The sequence below is a fragment of the Ruditapes philippinarum genome, unplaced genomic scaffold (genome assembly GCF_026571515.1).
Source record: "Ruditapes philippinarum isolate M1 unplaced genomic scaffold, ASM2657151v2 ctg482_1_1_1_1, whole genome shotgun sequence".
Classification (NCBI taxonomy): Eukaryota; Metazoa; Mollusca; class Bivalvia; order Venerida; family Veneridae; genus Ruditapes; species Ruditapes philippinarum.
In genome coordinates this window covers 192,511-212,689 of record NW_026858977.1, presented here as the reverse complement: position 1 = coordinate 212,689, position 20,179 = coordinate 192,511, and the positions used below count along the sequence as shown (strand labels likewise).

The 20,179-nt window shown below is 33.2% G+C and overlaps 3 protein-coding genes across 7 annotated transcripts; 1 reads left to right on the top strand and 2 right to left on the bottom strand.

Annotated features, from left to right (window-relative positions):
- Positions 1-1,117: 1,117 nt before the first annotated feature.
- Positions 1,118-6,602, top strand: LOC132754823 (uncharacterized). Of its 5 annotated transcripts, none has more exons than XM_060745535.1 (3): positions 1,118-1,262; positions 3,012-3,118; positions 5,289-6,602. In XM_060745535.1, exon 3 carries the CDS (start codon positions 5,301-5,303, stop codon positions 6,234-6,236), a length of 936 nt encoding a protein of 311 aa, XP_060601518.1. In that variant the 5' UTR covers positions 1,118-1,262; positions 3,012-3,118; positions 5,289-5,300; the 3' UTR covers positions 6,237-6,602. The 5 variants fall into 5 exon arrangements, with proteins under 5 accessions (XP_060601518.1, XP_060601519.1, XP_060601522.1 ...); XM_060745536.1 differs by lacking the exon at positions 1,118-1,262 and adding an exon at positions 1,274-1,552; XM_060745539.1 differs by lacking the exon at positions 1,118-1,262 and adding an exon at positions 1,781-1,798.
- Positions 6,603-10,922: 4,320 nt separating this feature from the next.
- LOC132754822 (uncharacterized) lies at positions 10,923-13,094 on the bottom strand. Its single transcript, XM_060745534.1, has 2 exons — positions 12,893-13,094; positions 10,923-12,612 (listed from the first exon to the last, which is right to left on the bottom strand). The coding sequence occupies exon 2, from the start codon at positions 12,534-12,536 to the stop codon at positions 11,274-11,276; it is 1,263 nt and encodes a 420-aa protein (XP_060601517.1). The 5' UTR covers positions 12,537-12,612; positions 12,893-13,094; the 3' UTR covers positions 10,923-11,273.
- Positions 13,095-18,306: 5,212 nt separating this feature from the next.
- On the bottom strand, positions 18,307-19,008 carry LOC132754836 (zinc finger protein 525-like). The gene has a single exon (XM_060745564.1). It carries the CDS (start codon positions 19,006-19,008, stop codon positions 18,307-18,309), a length of 702 nt encoding a protein of 233 aa, XP_060601547.1.
- Between the last annotated feature and the right edge of the window lie 1,171 nt (positions 19,009-20,179).

Here is a 20,179-nt window from a genome sequence, read left to right as displayed (position 1 = left end):
CAGATTTTTGCAGACCTCCCACAATGACAAGTAACAGATAAGCAAATTATCTCCTGATAATGGGTGTAATGAATGAAATTCCAGAACAATTAGGACTAAAAGGTAAACACAGTAGTAAGATGGGATAAAACTCTTCAGGAGACCCAAAGTTGTGTTATGTTCGAACCCCAAATTATTCCGAAAATGATTATGTCACGGTATTGAATTGTTCTCTAATTAGGGGAGGGGAGGTAGTTTGTAGGAGGCCAGATAGCTTAGTCAGTAGAGCCGCAGTACGGTATTCCGAGGGTCCCAGGTTTGAGTCTCGGTCAGGCTTCACATTAAAAAAAAAATATATAAATATTTTTTTAAATGGAGGTGTTTCAATCATTACTCATGGCGAAAAAGTATTTAGTGAGTAAAGTATGTAAAGGATCAATGTAAAGGGATCCTTTTTAGGGGAAACCTCAGATGATTCTTACAGTGTAGAATTACCGTCTGAATGCAAGTGTTGTATAGCTTTGAAAATTGTACATCTTATCTCTAATTAGTGCTGTACAACTAAATCCTACCATCTGTTGAGGCCTTTAAGTATCTTGAACCTCACTCTTGAAAATCTTGTACCAGTATTTATATGAAATACCTTATCTCTCACTATTTGGAGGTTACCCTAGTGTTAATTGACAAATATAAGCCTTCTTTATTCATGACCACAAGTGTTGACCAAGTAACCTACCAGAAACAGACTGATTCCTGGAATATTTATGATGGTAACCAATGATTAAGTTTCCTAAACACAACAATTGTAGGCCTCTTCTCCAGAATTTATGAAGGTGACCGTTGACAGAGTTACCAAACTAAAATCTCACAGACTGATACACAAACTAGCCCCAACAGATTTATAGTAATAAATAATGACAACAAGTGAGGTCTCAATCCACATGCAAACTCAATCATTAAATCAAACCTTAACCAGGTTCATTGCTAAAACTACAACAATCTATAAAAGCAATGATTATTTGTTCAAAGCCACTTTGATTATTGCATCAATCCAAAATGTAAACAAAACTTAAGCAATTTCTACAAAAACTATTTTATAATGCAAAAATAATAAACGTTGGCAACAATGCAAAAATTATGGAAGCCCTGGAGGGCCATTTTTTGTTATTGGTTATTTGTTTTTAGTTATTACTTAATTGTTATTTGTTATCTCTTACAAGTTACGAGTTTTAAACGCGGGAACAATCAACAACATGGACTCCGGCAGTGATGACGACTTCCAGGTAAAGGATTATTTTATCAGAGATTGTTTTTGCGCCTGATCGTTAAATCATTGTTGTTTTCTTCTGGCTTTCACTCCATGACCAGATAGTTTCCAAAGACATTTGGGGACAAGAGACCAATTTTACATACTCCTACAATGAACATGAAATTCATACTACATTGGTGTATAATTGTATTCTTTTCAGTTTGCGATATTCGTCTTTTGGTAGGTGTTTTGCGGTAAATAGTCAAACCCAAGTTTCTTGCATAATTTCCTCCCTTGTTTTTGGATCGCCATTTGTAATGTCAGGTGTGTATTATTTTGACGTGCAAAGCCTACATTCTGAGTTATAATTACGAGTAGAATTTAAGAGAATTTGGTGCTGGACTAGTAGATAATGTTATCTAAGTCTCTGACATAGCTTATGATTCATTTATGTTCATAAAAAACATGCTGACCATCAATTTGTCCACAGGCACTAGACACAATTAATTTACCTATATACGCCTATAATAGTAGAATATTCTTTATATATAGTATTATAGGCGTATATGGGTAATGACTCAGAAAATATTTTTCTATGCCTGCATACGCCATGTATTATTTCAATATGCAATAAAGAATATGCACCTCTTCAAAGGCTAAAGCTCAAGGACTTATTCAGTGATTTTTTTACAAACTCATCATTGTGGGTCCTAGGACTCGCTGGGCTATAAATCTATGAGTCCTAAAATTTAGCTGACAAATCCAAGTTACAAGGCTTAATATTGCTTTAGTGAAATGAAAGGTATATTAACAATGGAATGAAGAAAAAATGAATTTGATTTCTACATTTATTACAATGCTTCTGCTACTGAAATTATTCAAAACTGTCAAATAAATTTAATAAGTTTTTTCCATTAATTTAGTTTGAGATTAATCAAAACTTCATTTTCCTTAATATTTTTATGCTTATCTATAGTATAGCACATTATTATTTCTTATCTGTAGAAGATTTGCAGACCTAGAATATGATTGACATAACTTGAACACAATTTGGTATTTATTACCAAATTCCTGTCAGACAGGACTCCCTACTCAAAAAAAAGTATGCATCCAAAAGATGCACATTAATATTTGAAACTTTGCATCCACAGCAAATTCAATGAGTTCTGTACTCAGGATGCAGAGGTAAAAAAATCACTGCTTATTTCTTTACAGAATTACTTTCCTTACTAGTCTAAGCTAAACAGAAAAAATTGTTTGAAGTGCAAAGTTTCATATTGTCCAGTTGTTTATTCTACAAATCAGTTTATGTACATATATGGCAAATCACCATACCATTGCTCCGGATGAGATTGAACACATTTCACATACAAGTTTAGCACAAGCTTTAAATACTTATGTCTACAAGTGGCTTAATTATCATTTAATGATTAACCTGTCCGTGCTCTGTCTTTGCCCTGTCCTGTTTTTGTTTGGGGTCCCCCTGGGCTCCTTGCCATTGGTTCTTGTTGCTGGGTCATGTGGGGGTTGCGTTCATTGAACGCCGCCTTTCCTTGTTGATCTTGTTTATCATATTTTAGCAATTTAAAATAGCCAATGATAACTCGTCATATTAAAACTTAAATAGCTTATTAATGTCAAATAGCGATCTCTGTAATCTAATAAACTGTACAGATAGTAGTACTGAATGCATTGACAGTTAACCAAATTTTAAGGTAAAGATAAACTGTAATCAAGTAAATTAACTACTGGCAAAGACAAAGTCTCTGTTCTTTCTTTTCAGGCAGAAGAATTGGCAAGAAAAGAAAAACTTATATCTCTGGTAAATGACATACAGTCAGGAAGGATGAGCAGGGAAAGGGGGAAAAAAGGGCTTTACTAGCTCCTAAGGTATTGTCTCACTAGCAGTCTTAATTATGTGTAATCTGTTTAAATTGACCACAGTCTTCAAAAAAATGGCTTGCACATTTATAAGTTACAAAATGTTTTCCTTTTTTCTCTTGAAGCAGTTGGCAATTGAAATAAAAACTCTACAATAGTTTATATTTTGACAGATTTTATTTTCCTGGTACTTTGTTTTATTATTTTTTTTTTTGAAGACTGTGCCCAGACCACAGGTAGAGAATATACAATGGAGTGGTCAAAGTTTAATCTTGATCAAATGTCAGGAAGATTGTCACTGTAAACACTAGGATGAGTAAAAAGAAATAAGGAATATCAATTAAGTAAAAGGAAATAAGGAATAATAAACAAGTAAAAAGGAATAAGTAATAAGGAATAACAAATAAGTAATAAGGAATAACAAATAAGTAATAAGGAATAACAAATAAGTTATAGATTATTTTTAAGATATCATTTAAGTTCAATTTTGGCTATGGTTTTACATTTCTATGTGCTCCCTCTCTCCTTCAATCTTTTATTTACTATAATATATTTATTGAAGATGGCCATGTCAGTCTTTTATAACCAAAATAATCTTAAATTAGAGATATTGTATACCCATCTAAATAGTGTTAATTACTTTTGGTGTTAAGGGATTGTATTATCAAAAATCTAATCTCTTTCAAATTCACCAATTCCATCAAGTTAGACAGTTTTATATAAATTTCATCAAACTTCATTTAGATCTCCTTTTAGAGCTTTTCAACGGATAAAAAACCCACAAGAGATATAATTTTGAATTACAATAGAAATGGCTATAATTTTGTTAATTGTTAATTTGTTTATTTCATTTAAAGACTACATCGAGTAGACAAAAAGTTGGGTTTGAATATTCAGTATTTTTATCCTATTGCTGAGTTAATTTCCAAAAATCAAGCTATGGTTCTCCATTATTGTAACAAAATCTGATAATTCTGTGTTTTTTAGAGTGCTTATAATACAGAACTTATTTGTTTGAAATAAAATGAAAAATAAAATGAAGATTCATTCAACAATTTGAAAAGCAGTGTTGCAGTCCCAGCTTGCCAATCTACCTGGTACCTAACTAAAGGTACAGTTCTACTGTAAAGCTTTTTATAAAGAATTTCAAAAGGCAGATTTCTATCAAAGGGACTGCGTTCCATATTTAAGCTGAAAATTATTATGCCAACCTTTAAAGAAGTGGGGGTATATTGCTTTGCATTTGTTGGTTGGTTAGTCTGTAGACCAAATGGTTTCTAATCCTTAACTAAAGAACACTTAGGCCAAGGAACTTCAAACTTGATTTGGGCATTGGACTTTGCCAGTAGATGACCCCTATAGATTTTAGGGTCAAGGTCAAATTGACCTTGTGGGCAAAAACAGTTTTACATCAATAACTTGACAACCCTTGAGCTGATGGTCATCAAACTTGGTAGGTACATTGGTCTTGGCCACTAGATGGCCCATATTGATTTTTGGGTCAAGGGGTCAAGGTTCAAGATCATATTGATCTCCTAGTTTAAAGCTGTTTCTGATCAATAACTTGACAGTCCATGAGCCCTTGTCCCTCAAACTGCATAGGTGCATTGGTCTTGGCCAGTAGATGACCATTATTGATTTTTGGGTCAATGTCACAATAACCTGACTAATTGGCCAGTAGATGACCATTATTGATTTTTGGGTCCTGTCTGACTATAAGGATATACAGTGTGATATACAGTGTGTTTCTTTGATGCTTTAAAAAGAGAAAAGAATAAAAACAACATTGAATGGGATTTTGATCCCATGACCTTCACTTTAGTAACACTGGCCATAACTGTGTCACAGTGGAAGTCATTTCTAAGTTTTCTCTTCTTTTTTAGTTAAAAAGATAGAGTATACCTTGTACCCCATTTAAACTAAAATTATTAATCATTCAAACATATTTCAGTGACAAATAACAAGTCCCTAACATAGTTTTTATGCCTTCTAACGAGCACAACTAGAATTTCAATACTGTAAAACTTCAGCTCAAGTGCTAGACCTAACCAGTCATAAGACTGATTGCCATTCACAAACTTTCAACATTTATACAATGAAGACTCTTTTGTCATTCTGACACCTTGTTAATTACAGTTTTAATGGTCATTGGTCATATTGTCAGTTTTGTACTTTTCAGAAGGAAAAGGACATGAAGGAAGGCAAAGGTGGTAGAGGAAAGCATTTAACCTACAAGCTATATATTGGATGGCAGCACTTCTCAAATGAGAAATACAGAGTAATCACAAAGACAAAGGGGGGAGGAGTTAGACAAATTGACTACAATGCAGATGAAGATTTAACAGTGGAGAAAATAATTGAAAGGGGCACAAAGTTATATTTCCCTCAGGGTAAAAGTCAATTAGGTGACCTAAAGGACATGGACATTTCACTAGGTAGTTTTGCTGGGGAAAATTTAGAAAGTTTTATGAACACAGATGGTGATCCATGTTCTTTTCAAACATATCTTAAGTCCCACGGGCTGTTCTCCTCACAGTACCATTTGTATATAAGAACAAAGCAAAAGTCTGAATTTACATCATGTGCCTCTGAAGATGTAAGAGAGAATGTTGAGGAAAATATGGTGACAGATCTTTTAGTTAACAACAGTATACCTGGTCATATTGAACTTAAATACAAAAGGAAATTATTTTCTAGGTATGATGAGAATGTGTCTACAATTTCATACTGGTCTATGAGACAATGTTATGATTCTTCAGTACATGATATGGCATATGAAGACTATAACTGTATCACCAATGATGATTTTTTATTAGTCCATGTTGAAAAGGATAACAATCTGTATTTAACTGAATTAGAAGACGGGTCTTATAAATTATGCTGTTTCACTCCATCTGCTCATCCTGAAATAATAATGCATGGTCCAGATAAAATTTATGGAATAAATAATGGTGATTTAATGTTGGGATTGCTTACACCATTGCATAACAAAAATATATATTATCAGTGGTACAAGGATGGTCATCTTATTTTGGAAGGAATAAATGCATCAGTTTTGAAAGTTACTAGTCCTGGAGAATATTCAGCAGGAATAATTGTTGATGAACAATTGTACAAATATGATTAACTGTTTCAGTCTATGAGTGTTCTTCATAATGTACTGAGTTGTTCGAAATAAATCATCACTAATCTGTCTCAGTATCAAGTAAAACTTGTATAGAGAGTTGAAGGGTTTACAATAATTTAGTTACTGATTTTTACTTTTGGATTAGACTTGAAAACCACTGTGACTTGTCATTGTCTGATGGTTATACGTTTGTGGCCTGCCCATGGTCATGACTTTATATATTTCTTGCAGAATGTAAAGTGTCAATTTTTCACTATTATAAAAACCCCAGTGGTGCTGGAAAAAGAAAAAACTTTATACAACAATCTATCATTTATGTGATGCAATGTATGTTCTATACGTCAATAAATGTATCAAGTACCTCAACAGTTGTTTTCTTATCTTGACCAGGTACCTAGATTCCCTGTCTTGACCAAAGTCATGGTGGCTATTTCTTCTGGTACACTGGCTGGAAAGGGCATTGCCTCTTGTGACACGATTAGTTTCTTTTTCGTCAATCAAATAAGATTTATTTTGACAAAAATTGCCAATGGGATTTGGTATAATATCCGTCTTGACTAGTTATGCCCCCCCCCCCCTTTCAAAGAAGTTGGTGTTTATTGCTTTGCATTTGTCCGTTTGTCGGTACTTCGGTCCGTTGACCAAATGGTTTCCAATCAGTAACTAAGGAACTAAATAATATATGTAAGTTGATGTGTTCAGCAAACCCTGTTTTAAGCATTTAAAACTAAATCAGTGAAAGCTCTAAGATCTGTGCCATATATACTGTCAATAGCTCTAACCTTAAGACATGCTGTCTTTCTGATCAAAAGCAGAGAACTATTTTTATGTACAAGAAATAATACACAGAATATTTATTGATTTTTGTAAGTGATGTCTTTCTTACAGATAAATTAAACAAGGTATAGATCTACATAAATTGATAATCAACATACTTAACTTTGGACTCATTTGAATATTATTATTGAAAAACAAATATAATATATACCTATACAGTATATGCCATCAATAGAAACAATATCGATGTTTCGTTGATATTTTTGTCGATCAATAATCGATACACATTTAAAAAATCGACAATGTTGACATTTAAGTAAATATCTAGAAATTATGAAAAATTCACCCAAAACATATGATATACAAAAGCAGGTATCCATGTCTAACATTATGCTGTTGTAACACAGTGGAAATATTTCACAGCAATCATGACAAAAAGAATGATCTGGAAAAAAGTAATGCAAGGGCTTTTACAAGACACCGAACAGAACATGATTTTAACTGAAATTATTTAAATACGTATGAAAATGAATGAGACAAGTAATTATAGGTTATTTTTATATCGGTGTAGCGTTGTTATTTGTCTTCCGATATCTATACTATATATCGTTGATATGCTTTGCACTGAATCATTGACAGCTGTACTGTTCAGTATCACACACGCTTGGTGATACGGCCCTGAAACACTCTATCAAAATATTGTACAAGAAAAGCATTGATGCAAAGCATCAAAGGGCGTCCAAGCAAGGAATGCAGCAAGTGTAGATGAACTAGTAGATATATTATGACAAGATATTCTTATAAACTTTTCAATGGTTCATTGGTTTTTACCAGAATTGTATATCACTTATGAATGAACGGACGAAAGACATTGTTCATTACTTATAACTTTGATTGGCATGCTAGAAATTAGAATATTACTTGTTATTTCTTTATGATCGTGGTTATTAATAGCAACGGATATACATGTATACAATCATTTATAATCCATATGTGTAACGCATGATCAACACCACACTTGTGTAATTGTCCCTTATTATTTTATCGCTATGAGCGAAGACCCCCTCTTAAGGTATCTGTTCACACTTAGTAACAATATGACATTTGTTATATTACCATGTTGATCATGTTGAGCATAATTGTTTATTATACAATAATTGTAATATTTATTTTAATAAAAAATACAGATTTTATGAATATTGTTTTCTTTTCTTTTTTGTGTTTTATGCGCTATTTTAATACTGAGTTTTTACGTTTACTACTATTTTAAGAATTCAATTGTCATATTGACCGACGATTATAATTAAGTCAAAACTTAACTGGAAAAAGTCAGTAAACTATGGTTAATCTTTCAATATATAATATTGTTTATTCTTAAACCATATACATGTACATTTGTATTTTTCTTTATCATTTTTTAAATTATCAATCAATTGAATAATTCATAAAATCTGATTTGTAACTTTTTTGTACTTGATTTGTAATAATTCCTCGGCATCTTTACTAAACACGAATAACAAATTAAATAAAATGTTTCAAAGTTGATAGTGTCATATTAATGCCATAAAAATGTACATTTTTTCTCAATTATTGTACATATTTATTGTTTTGATCTCATATAGATAAAATAAAACATGCGATTTGTGTTGTTTTCGTTTTTTTTTGTCGAATTGTATGTTTATGTATAATAATAATCAATAAATTTGAGAGTTGATCTGTGTTTATTAATTATTGTAACCAAACTAACATTCATTTTGAAAAAAAGCTTATTTATCTGTAAAATATTTGTTTTGTTCTGTAACGATATCACTAGTAAATCCCGGTCAAAATAGACCAGGAGAGACCGGGAATTACCGATAGGAGTACATCCCTCTATAAATAGATTTTCGGAATATTTAGGTCATCAACTCATCATTCTATTTACAGCTTTCGGAATAACATACCATAATAACCCACTGTGTGCTACAAAATGATAAATAAAAATACCCCGAGGAGCGCGATTTATTGACGGAAAAGGTGATTTCATTTGAAAATGTTTGCATTGCGAAATTCTCCAGTTCGCTATTCATTGTACATATCGCGACTAATTAATAATCAAGCACCCTCATACCGATCGGAATGATCGGCTTTTATTATGAACAACTATAAAAGGCTCGAGAAGTTGCTGTCGCCCTTTCACAAAATCTGATTTCATTACATAAAAGGCGCCGCGCTTCGGCGCGGACGCCAAATATTTAAGAGCTACAACGATAAAGCTGGTTTTCAAATAATTTCTACATGTCTGAAAAATACCTTAACCATCAAGTCTCAATAAAGTACTTTGGCACTTGGGGGCACAGGACCCCAAGCGTCTATGATCTCGGAAACTACGCTGGTGCGAGCGGATAAATACGTTTGATTACGATGGTGATGTGGGCGGGGAAATGGGCGGAGCTTATTTATCGCTTTTGCAAAACGTGTATAGCTGGATTGTGCTGTTCCGAATCATGAGGGTTTGACAATGTAAAGCTTAGAAAGTAACTTATGTTTTGTCGGCGTATACATGAACAATGAGTATTCCGCATATTATGATGAACACTTGGTATTGCTACACTAAGAACAGTTAAAGATTTATCGTTTAACAAAATGTATTTGTTGAAATACATGTTTAAAATTTTAAATCGACAAACTCAATCCAAGAATGCAACATTGGAGTTTACATACAAAGAAATACAACTGTATTTTGTTCGTAAACAAACTGTTCAACTCAGATCAACAAAGCTGGATTTTTGGCAACAAATAGCCTCCATACTATTCAGCTTATGGTTGTGACGGTGTGACAATAAAAATTAAATCTAACTCACTTGTCTTTTTGCTACACTGTACAAAATACACTGTTGTTTTTCGAAAACGTTTTTGAAAGCAGCTCGACTTGATAGTAGACCACTCAAATACAGGTAGAATGATGTCTGTTTTTTATATATGAGACGGATCTTTGATACAATAATTATACGTTTTTGATTTGATTTAGTGGTAAATATCAACATTGTTAAAAAAATTAACAAATAAGTTACACTTTATCGTCAGTTAAACAAAAAGTATTCAATGAAAAAAATAGCAAAAAGTGCCTTAAACCAGACATACATACGTACGTATTTAGCTTCACAAAATTGTTTAGTTTGGAAATTCAGCTTAGATGGAGAAATACGTTGAAATAAGAAGTAAACCTTTTCGGTGTTTTGATGGGCTATTTCTTGTGAACGCTGTAAACAGTGACCTAAGGTTATCTTGTGTAAAGTTTGGTTGCAATTTGCCATGAGGTATAGGATGAAATGTTGTTGACGACAGACGACGCACGACGACGGACACGGGTCATCACAATAGCTCACTATGACCACGTTGTGCTCAGGTAAGCTAAATACGAGGTTGCTCTGGCATGGTACACTGTAATCTTTCACATTCTCCCAAAATCTGAAAGGACGGATTTCTTCAGGAGATTTTGACATTGGTAACTATGACAAAGCATTTAAATAGAAAAACAACAGTTTTTTTGTTCGAAAGTAGTAATTGTTTATGAATGATGACTATATAAATCAACTATGTATATACATAGTTTATTGTGCAAAAGCAGTACAGTCCATGAACATTCATGTACTATATTAACAGAACATGATTGATGAATTCCGATTGCTGACATGATTTGAAATACACAAAGCAGAAAAAAATAAGTGACATTTTTATTTTACTGAATAATTATTTTCACAATGCTTAATCTATAATATTTTATATCTTATGTAAGTTATTGTAAAGACTGTTATTTTTCAGTTTAAAATAAGAAAAGCCCATAGGATGTATGTTGAATTTATTTAATTTATTGCCTGGAGTAAAACACGTCGTTTTTTTTCTTATTATGAAAAATAAACTATTGTTTGAGACGTAAAAAATCTATAAATTAAGGGATGTTCAGTCTTTTTAAGTAGTACTTTTTAAGCGTTTTAAACTTAATTAATTGTGAAAAATGGCTTTCTAGAATAAACTGAAACCCATTTAAACTATTGCAAAGCTGAAGATTAACTTCAGACATTAGTGTTACATGTAGTATGTCCAACGATTGTTTCCATTCTAATCTGTGACCAGACATTCTAAGTCAGTTAAGGCATATCTATACTTAATGATTGGAATAATATCATGGTATGAATAAAATCAAAGTCGGTTATAAAGGAAGTAAGTTGATGCTCATATGTATTGACTTAACTGACTAACAATTTTGAACGAAATTGTCTATGATAGATATGTTTCCAAAATATCATTTAGCTCAATAAAAAGCAGCAATGCCTCGTATGGGTGGACAGGAACTCGTACACCAGGTTTTATAATGTTGATTATTTCTTTAAATTTTGCACTGCATGTTTCTTTTTCTTTTCCGTACAACTGAATGCACATGTTCACATCATCTGGATTCACGTATGTCTTAAAGTCGTACCCATTAGTAATTTCAGGGACAAAATACATAACATCTGGCTTTCCCGACGGCAGTTCGACGTAACGTTTCTGACGTCGGATATCGTGAGAATTCCAATGTTGAGCAATTCTATCCAAATCCGTTTGTAAGGCATCCATAAAACAAAATCTCACGCATTCTTTTATCACCATGTTTTGAATATCAAACAATCCTGAATCCCATATGTCTTTGAAAAAATTGATCCACCAGTGAATACCAAGCTTCCGCATTGTCCCCCACCACTGTTCTATCTTCTGGTTTGCCGTGCTCTTCCCATACATAAAACTCTTAATGCCGGCCATACTGTCGGTCGAATGATATCTAAAAAGCGGTTGCAGAAAACTCACCCTGCTGTTCTCTGTCCCGTTATCAGCCCTTAAAATTCTGGGAGCCAGTTGAAAGTGTTTTAAACAATCAAGATAATATTTTGCGATAACTGCTGGGTCGTTATTGCTACATGCTACTTCAAGCCACATTATTCGTCGACTATAACCATCGATGCATCCATGAATACAGAAACCAAACGGTTTTAATTTGTCGTACCCGTCAATATGCCATACGTAATTAGGTCCTCTGACCGAATATATCCTTCGTTTTAACTTATGTGCTTTTCGTTGTTCCGTTGCATTTGGGTTTAGATGCCTCATTATTTGCATAACTTCGTTTCTTTTAACGACCACACCATGATCCTTCATGAGCCTTTTCCACATTGATCTATAACCTATACACTCCCCACTAACCCGCATCTCCTCTTTTATTATATTTATAATAACATGCACCGGCGAGTATTGAGTAGGGCGTCTTCTTAGATTTAAACCTTGTAAAACACGCTTTAATTGACGAACACTTATTTTAATTTTGTGGTAGCAGAACAAAAATAGGACTATTTCAGAGTACTTAAGTCCTTCCAAAAAGTATATTTTAATGAGTTCATTTCTGGTAAGACCATTTTCAAAATGTGGAATATTTGACGGCACAATGGTTTCTACGCAAGAAACTAAACATGCACATAGCAACAACGTGTTGAAAATGATGTAAGCCATTATTTGAATCTAGTTACTTTCGCCGCCTCTTGGCTACTCAGGTGGACAACTTCTTGACCGAAGTCTTTCCGAGTCCCTGAAAATAAACATGATTGTGAGCTGTCAAACTATACATTTTGTCAGCATATATATAATACCCCTGTAAAGAAAATAGCTAGCTGAAATCTAACCATTTTCAGCTTCTATTTCATTTCAAATGCATTAATTAAAAGATGGATTTTAACAAGTCTAATATCTCCAGTTACAGCCAAATTAAACGATGGATTTTAACAAGTCTAATATCGCATGTTACAGCCAAATTAAACGATGGATTTTAACAAGTCTAATATCTCCAGTTACAGTCATATCTTACAAACCTAATATCTCCAGTTACAGCCACATTCACCAATAAGATGAAATCCACGTGCACTGTCTTCACTATCCATGCCAAAATGGCCGAGTGTCGAGGAACTCGTGTGTAAGTCGTAACAAATAAGAAATAACTAATAACTCGTAACAAATAAGAAATAACTAATAACATATAACAAATAACAAAAAATGTCCCTCCAGGGCTTCCATAAAAAATAATTTGTTGCTTTTTTTTTTTTTTTTTTTACTTGAGACTATAATATTCTTATCATAATATTATGTCTCCGACTGAATCGTAAAATCCGCTAATATTTTGAATGTGTAAAGTTTATTCAGGTACGTAGATTTACAATTAGATCTGATACAATAGCCTATTATAATGATTGCTTACGGCCTATGTGTGACTTGCCTGAAAAGGCCCGTTATTCGAAATTAAATTTTAGATTTATTACTGTATATTCTGAAAAGTCATCAAATAGTCATAGGCCCGTATTCAGAATCGATACTTAAACTCACACTCAATGAGTAAATCCCATATAATTGCCTAACGGTTAAGACAGTCCTCACCTTTCTGTAAAGTGGTATTCAGATTATAAAGTAAGCGTCGAGTGAACTCAGGAAAGTTGAGAATCTGTGAATTTAGGAGGGGGCTACCTTGAGGTGTCCTCAATTAAATAATACTGAATACCACTTAGTTTTAAGTATTGATTTTGAATTTATTTTGTCCCATAAACATTTAAGTGCATCAAATACGCGAACTGACAGTATTTTAGAAAATAAATGTTGAAAAACAGATACTTAGGAATAGAGATGATCCCATTAAATTAATGTCATAAGTTGAATTTTATCTAAATATTTATTTTTTAAAGGGGTGTTCCCAGTGTTATACAACTAGTATGAACTATCAAGAGTGTATTCAGCTCGCGGGATACCAGTACTTATGCCAAAAAGAAATGAATGTATATGATTTCAAATTGGAAATTTCTTGAATATCCTTTTATCCATGAAAATGACTGTTCCTGTGTTTGTCAATGTGACCATCGATGAGTCGGGATAATTTGTCGTATTCTTCTAAATATAGGCATATGTATAACAGTTAGATACAAGTTATATCACCCTGTTTGAATTTTGGGATTGACATAGAATTCCCAATCCATATATGTTTGAAGAAATTTCAAAAGAAAATGACAGAAAAAACAATGGCATAAAGTGAGCGTTGACGTCCGTCTGAGTATTTTAATTCAAAAAACAACAATCAAAATCCAGGTAGCAAAACAATATCTTGAACATGTGTTTAGCATGATTTATGTAAAATACACTTTACTAAACGAGTATGGTGTTTCATTACTCAGATCCAGTTTGTAACTTTAATAACAGCTGATAATGAATTACCGCTTCAGTCGTAAGGTATTCCAGCATCACAATCAAACAGGGTCGTCTTGTTTGTTTGTTTTTGTTGTTTTAAGGGGGACTTATGTATAAAATCATTGACTTTGATTCAAGAAATTAAAAAGATTAGGATTATATCTTGCAAATACCAACAACAGTCTTGTTAAAAGCACGTTATGCATCTTTCTATTTTAATTCTTTAAAAAAATAATCAAAAACTATTTATAGTTGCACTGAACGTGCAGTAATGTGTTATGATGGTAGAAAAATGTTAACAATGTAGTATTTTGACTTTAATTCAAAATGATAATGCAATAAGTTATACCCTTTGCAAAAGTTGAAATTTTGAAAATAAAAGTGATAGAATTTCTGAGGCATAATGGGACTTTAACATGTCATAAGATGATTAAAAAAGGGAAACGTCACTGTGTATTGCAAACAAAAATTGCATTGACATAAAAATTGGATGCTACTTTCAAAATAAATGTAAAGCTATTGAAATGTTTTTTTTTTTTTTTTTTTTTTTCAGTTCTAAATGCCTGTCATAAGCCTTTCACTACTTTCTTAGCTTTTTTTTTCGTCCTGTCTTTTAGGTTTTCCAACATTATTTTGCTATTTTGGCATTTTTTGCTATTTTACTACTTGAAAACTTTTAAATACTCTTTAAATGTCTCTGCATGCTTTTGTTTTATCGGACACACGTATAATTATTTAAAATCTTTTTTTTTTCTTTTAAATAAAGATTTTTAATAATTAATTCTTTAACAAAATTGTTCCACTTCGTTAAAATACACTCTTTTAAACGACATGATTACACTTTTACAATGTATATTGAGTGATGTTATGCAATAAAACCGATCGGTCAACTTTTGAAGTCTCCCTCACGAGAGGTAAGGTTGAGTAAACAAAATGAATACCACTTTGCACATTGTGAGTTACTTACCGTAAGTCTACTCCAGCGTTACTTGAGGCGACCTTTCGTGAGTTTTAGTCGAGATTGAGATTGAGTATCGTTTCTGAATACGGGCCAAAGACAGACATAGGAGATTAGTGATCACGTGTCGCCTGAAGATCGCCAATTGCATGTTGCAGACGACTCAAAAATCATCAGCAGACTAAAACGCTTTTTTTTCAAGAGCCATAACTCAGCCAAAATCATTCAAGCGGAAAACGCGTTTAATATGCGCAATAACTTCAGCTACTGATCAATCCTGTAAAGTTTCAATGAAATTGTATTTATTTTAAGTATGATGGCTGATTTGTGCCATTCGTGTTTTCGCCAGCGAAAAGTCGAAAATTAACAAGTTAAAATGGCGGGGGCGCAGAGCGAAAACACGCTTATACCGTATTTACAGACGAAATAAAAATCACGGTGTCCAAACGGAACACCGTACTAATTAGCGAGGGCGCGGGGCGAAGTTTATGCAAAACTAAATCTCGACTTTTCGCTTGGCGGGGTCGCGGGGCGAAAACACCAATGGCACAACTCAGCCACCATACATGTAAGTGCTGTAAGAGAAGTATGCCTAATCGGGACAAACTTTAAAAATAACTAGAAATATGTCCATAGGGCACGGTTGCCCCCACACTCCACCGATTTGTCAATCTTATGTCTCTAGGTAAAAAACTTTTTTTTGGCTACATGTGCCCAGGTTAAAAACTAAAAATCTTTTATTAAGTAAAGGGCAAATACTACAAATACTGAATAAATCCACAAGAAAACCCCAAGGGGCATAAGTACACATGCTGACCAACATTCTTGTAAACTTTCAGGCCTACAGGTCATAAAATTTTTGAGGTACGTGCAACACAAGTTGTATATTGTAAATTTTTACTAAGTCAACGGCAATAACTCTAAAATACTAAAGATATCCACACGAAAATACCCAGGTGCACAACTACACATGCTGAGCAACATTCTTGTAAGGTTTCATGATTCAAGGTCAAATACTTTTTAGTTACGTGCGACACAAGTTGAAAATTGGAATTTTTTACAATGTCAAGGGAAATAACTCTAAAAATACTAATATATCCACACGAAAATACCCAGGTGCACAACTACACATGCTGAGCAACATTCTTGTAAGGTTTCATGACTCTAGGTCAAATTCTTTTTTAGTTACGTGCGACACAAGTTGAAAATTGGAAATTTTTACTAATTCAATGGCAATAACTCTAAAAATACTATTATATCCACATGAAAATACCCAGGTGCACAAAGTTCTTCACATGCTGATCAACATTTCTGTAAGGTTTCATGACTCTAGGTCAATTACTTTTTGAGCTACGTGCGACCAAAAAAGGGAACGAACGGACGGGTGGACGGACAAGGCCACCCCCTATAGTGGGGGCACAAAAATCATAAGGTACTGATCATTCCTGTACAGGTAGGATGACATTACCAGTAGTTTCTGAGGAGTATTCAAGACAAGTTTTGTGATGGACAGGCGGACGGAAAGACAGACGACATAGAAGTGATCCCTATACACAGCGTACACTCCATCGTCCACAGTGACTTCCGCTTGCGAGCGAAATATACATCGTAAAACGCAGGACAAGGCTGAAAAACATGTAAAACTTTTCAAAATAAATAAATCATCGGATTTATTTACTTATATGTGTGGTACTGACATAAACTAAATTATTCATAATCAATATTCTAATGTTTAAACATATATTTTTAGACAAAATGCGGTTGCTCACTCAGATTTCCCGAAAAAAATCAAAATTGTTTGCATCAAACGAAGATTTCAAAGCTTTAAACCTAATATTTGAACAAATCTTTTTGATGCTATCGAGAATTATGTTCTAAGCACCTAAAAATTAAACAATGTTATTTGTAAACGTCTTGGTTGCGAAGATATTGACAATAAATTAGCAACTGTTGATATTCCCTCACTGTACGGTTGCTTGCTACCTCACTGTACGGTTGCTTATGAGGACTTGAAAAAAAACTGTACGGTTGCCTGGGAGCAAGCTACAAGTTTTGTTACAATTAAAAACACAATTCTTGAACAGTTGGCCCATTTCAAAGGTTATAATGGCATTCACTATGCATTTAAACCATAAAAAATAATATGTTGGTTTAATAACAAATGTATGTCAAACTTTGTGATGGTAAATTGCGACTCTCATAATTATATACTTAAAGTGATTGAATTTAATTGCAGTTAACATATTTACATGCCATGATGTTAAACGTATATTCAATGTTATTGTAACTTCTCTTTTTTGTAGGTTAATACTAATCATGGAGACATATATGTGCAATTCAACCAGATGTTTTAGACCGTAGACCGTTTTTCTTTCTTGAAAGCTATTCATATCTTAAGGCATATGGACATTTCAAACGGAATGTAAAAATTTTGATAATGGACATTACGACAAAGATAAACCAGTGTGTCATTTTACAACTTAAGTTTTACATATTACTACAAAATGAGTCTTGTTGAAAATAAAAAAGTCATGGTAATATTATCAAAATAGTTTATTATTATTTAGGATTATTAAAGACATTAGAAAATGGTAAAAATAAATGAATCACAGAAATCAGATATGATCACAGTCTTAAAATAATGTCGAGTGTACCTGCTCAGCAATAATAAAATAAAATAAAAATATAGCAATTACTGTACATGTATACACGATGAAGAGATGGACTTTTATATACCAAGCTATATTTAAGTGTAACATTGATTGGTATGTTTTATCTTTTCAAATTCACATTGTCGTATTCTTAAATTGTCACAAATGTATAATTATTTATATTGTGTACCGAGCCCTACATGTATATTTAATATCAAAATGCAACTTCTATTTAAGATAAGTAATTATTAATCTTCACGATTGATGACCAAATATTTATTAAGTGAGTTCAGATGCCTAAAACACAACTTCTTGTTGTGTAAAATTCAAAAGTCTAAAATAATTGTGATGATAATAACAAATAACACATTTATTGAAATCAGTCACATATACGCCGGTAAAGAGATGCTATATGTTTTATATGCTCTTTGAAAATCAAAATAATTCTTCAATTGTGCGCAGTTTTCTTATGATGATTAAGGCCTGGCCTCCATTTATAAAACTTGACACACTTATCACATTGAAGCTTTCGGTCACAGTGAACGACTTTCTTGTGATCTTTGAGGTGACTTTTGTTAGTGAAGTGTTGCTCACATTCGGCGCAATCATATTTGACGTCATCATGTATAGTCTTTTTGTGGCGGTCTAAACTGCTTTTATGTTGAAAAGTCAGGTTACATTTCTCCCATTTCTGTTTAGTGTGTTTAACATTCGATGATACGTGTCCCTTATATGGAAGCAACTGATTAAATCCTTTCTTGCAAATCTGGCATTCATATTTGAATTGTTTTAAATGCTCATTTTTTGTGTGCAAGGCCATTCCAAATTTAGACAAGAACTGCATTCCGCATACATCGCACATCAATGTAGTTTTACTTGCACTTTCGTCTGTATCAACATGATCCTTTATATGTCTTTCTAGATTGTATTTCTTCCCAGTGTTATACTCACATATTTCACACGTAAACCGCTTTTTGTCATCTTTCTTTTTACCATTCGTATCATGTACATATATGTGTCGCGTTAAATTACCTTTCTTGTCGGTGCAATAATCACAGATTGAACATTTATACTCTGGCATGGTCTTCGTTTCAACTTCACTTTCTTGAAAGATTTCGTCAAGCCCGTTTAAAACAAATGAGTCATCCATGATCTGAAATGCAGTAGTTGTAGAATTAGAACTGTATAGAAACTGAAAGTTTTAAAAAGGTGTCGCGTTTGTTTTTATAACCATCTCTGCAACTATTTTAACATAGGGTAAAGAAAATTAATGTTCAAAGCAGACTTAAACCGTTATCAGGGCATGCCGTCAATTATTTAAAATTACTTGCTGAAACTTGAATAAGTCATAATTCAATAAAGTAATACACTTTTAGTGTTAAAACATTGCTGAGAAGTTAATTTTCAAACTATCTAGACGATATATAATGCCAATATGCTCGCAAGCAACAGTACAGTGACCTCGCAAGCAACCGGATGAATTGTTTTTCAGATTTAGCAAGCAACCGTACAATGAGTAAACTACACCAGTGCCAGTTCTATTGTCAATATTTTCTTAACCGATGTGTTCAAAGCGGGTATTTCTTTTTTATTTGGTGCTACGATAATAGATCTTCAAAGAATTAAGTGGATTTGGTCGTATATTACATGGTAAGCTTTAAAATCGTTGTTTGATGTCAACAAAAAAGGCATTTTTGGAAAATTGTGGTGAGAAATCGCATTTGTTAACGGAAAAAGATATTTTTACTGCAGGATATAGGCTGAAAAAAGTTTATATCATCTAACTCTTACTTACAAAAGTAGAATTTCTTCTCTGGTTATTCTGTATTCAAATATGGTACCTGTTTTTCTCTCTACGGTGGCGTTTACCGTGTACAGCTCGCTCGCAAGCGGAAGTTACAGTGGACGATGGAGTGTACGCTGTGTATATATGTCGCCGCTTAGTAGCAGGCGACACAAAAATGGAGCGGACATAAAAGTCTCTTGAAAGTCTGACACGTGTCAGACGGGTGGACAGACGAAAAATTCAAGGCCCATTTCCACAATCCCGTTAAAAACGCAATTGTACATGTACAAAATAAAAAAAATAATATATGAAGGACCCTGAAATGTTGTAGTTGGATGGGTAATGTTATTAGTGTAATTGTGCCTCCGAAACTAATTGGCTACGCCTTCGCACACATGACCATTAACCTTTCACCTCCAGTGCCTGAGAAAGTAGTTCTGTTTAATAACTGACATATAACTTTTAAACAAGAATACTCTGTGCAATATAGATCAACGTATAAAAAGAAATATTCAACTGTAAATATAAATTTATT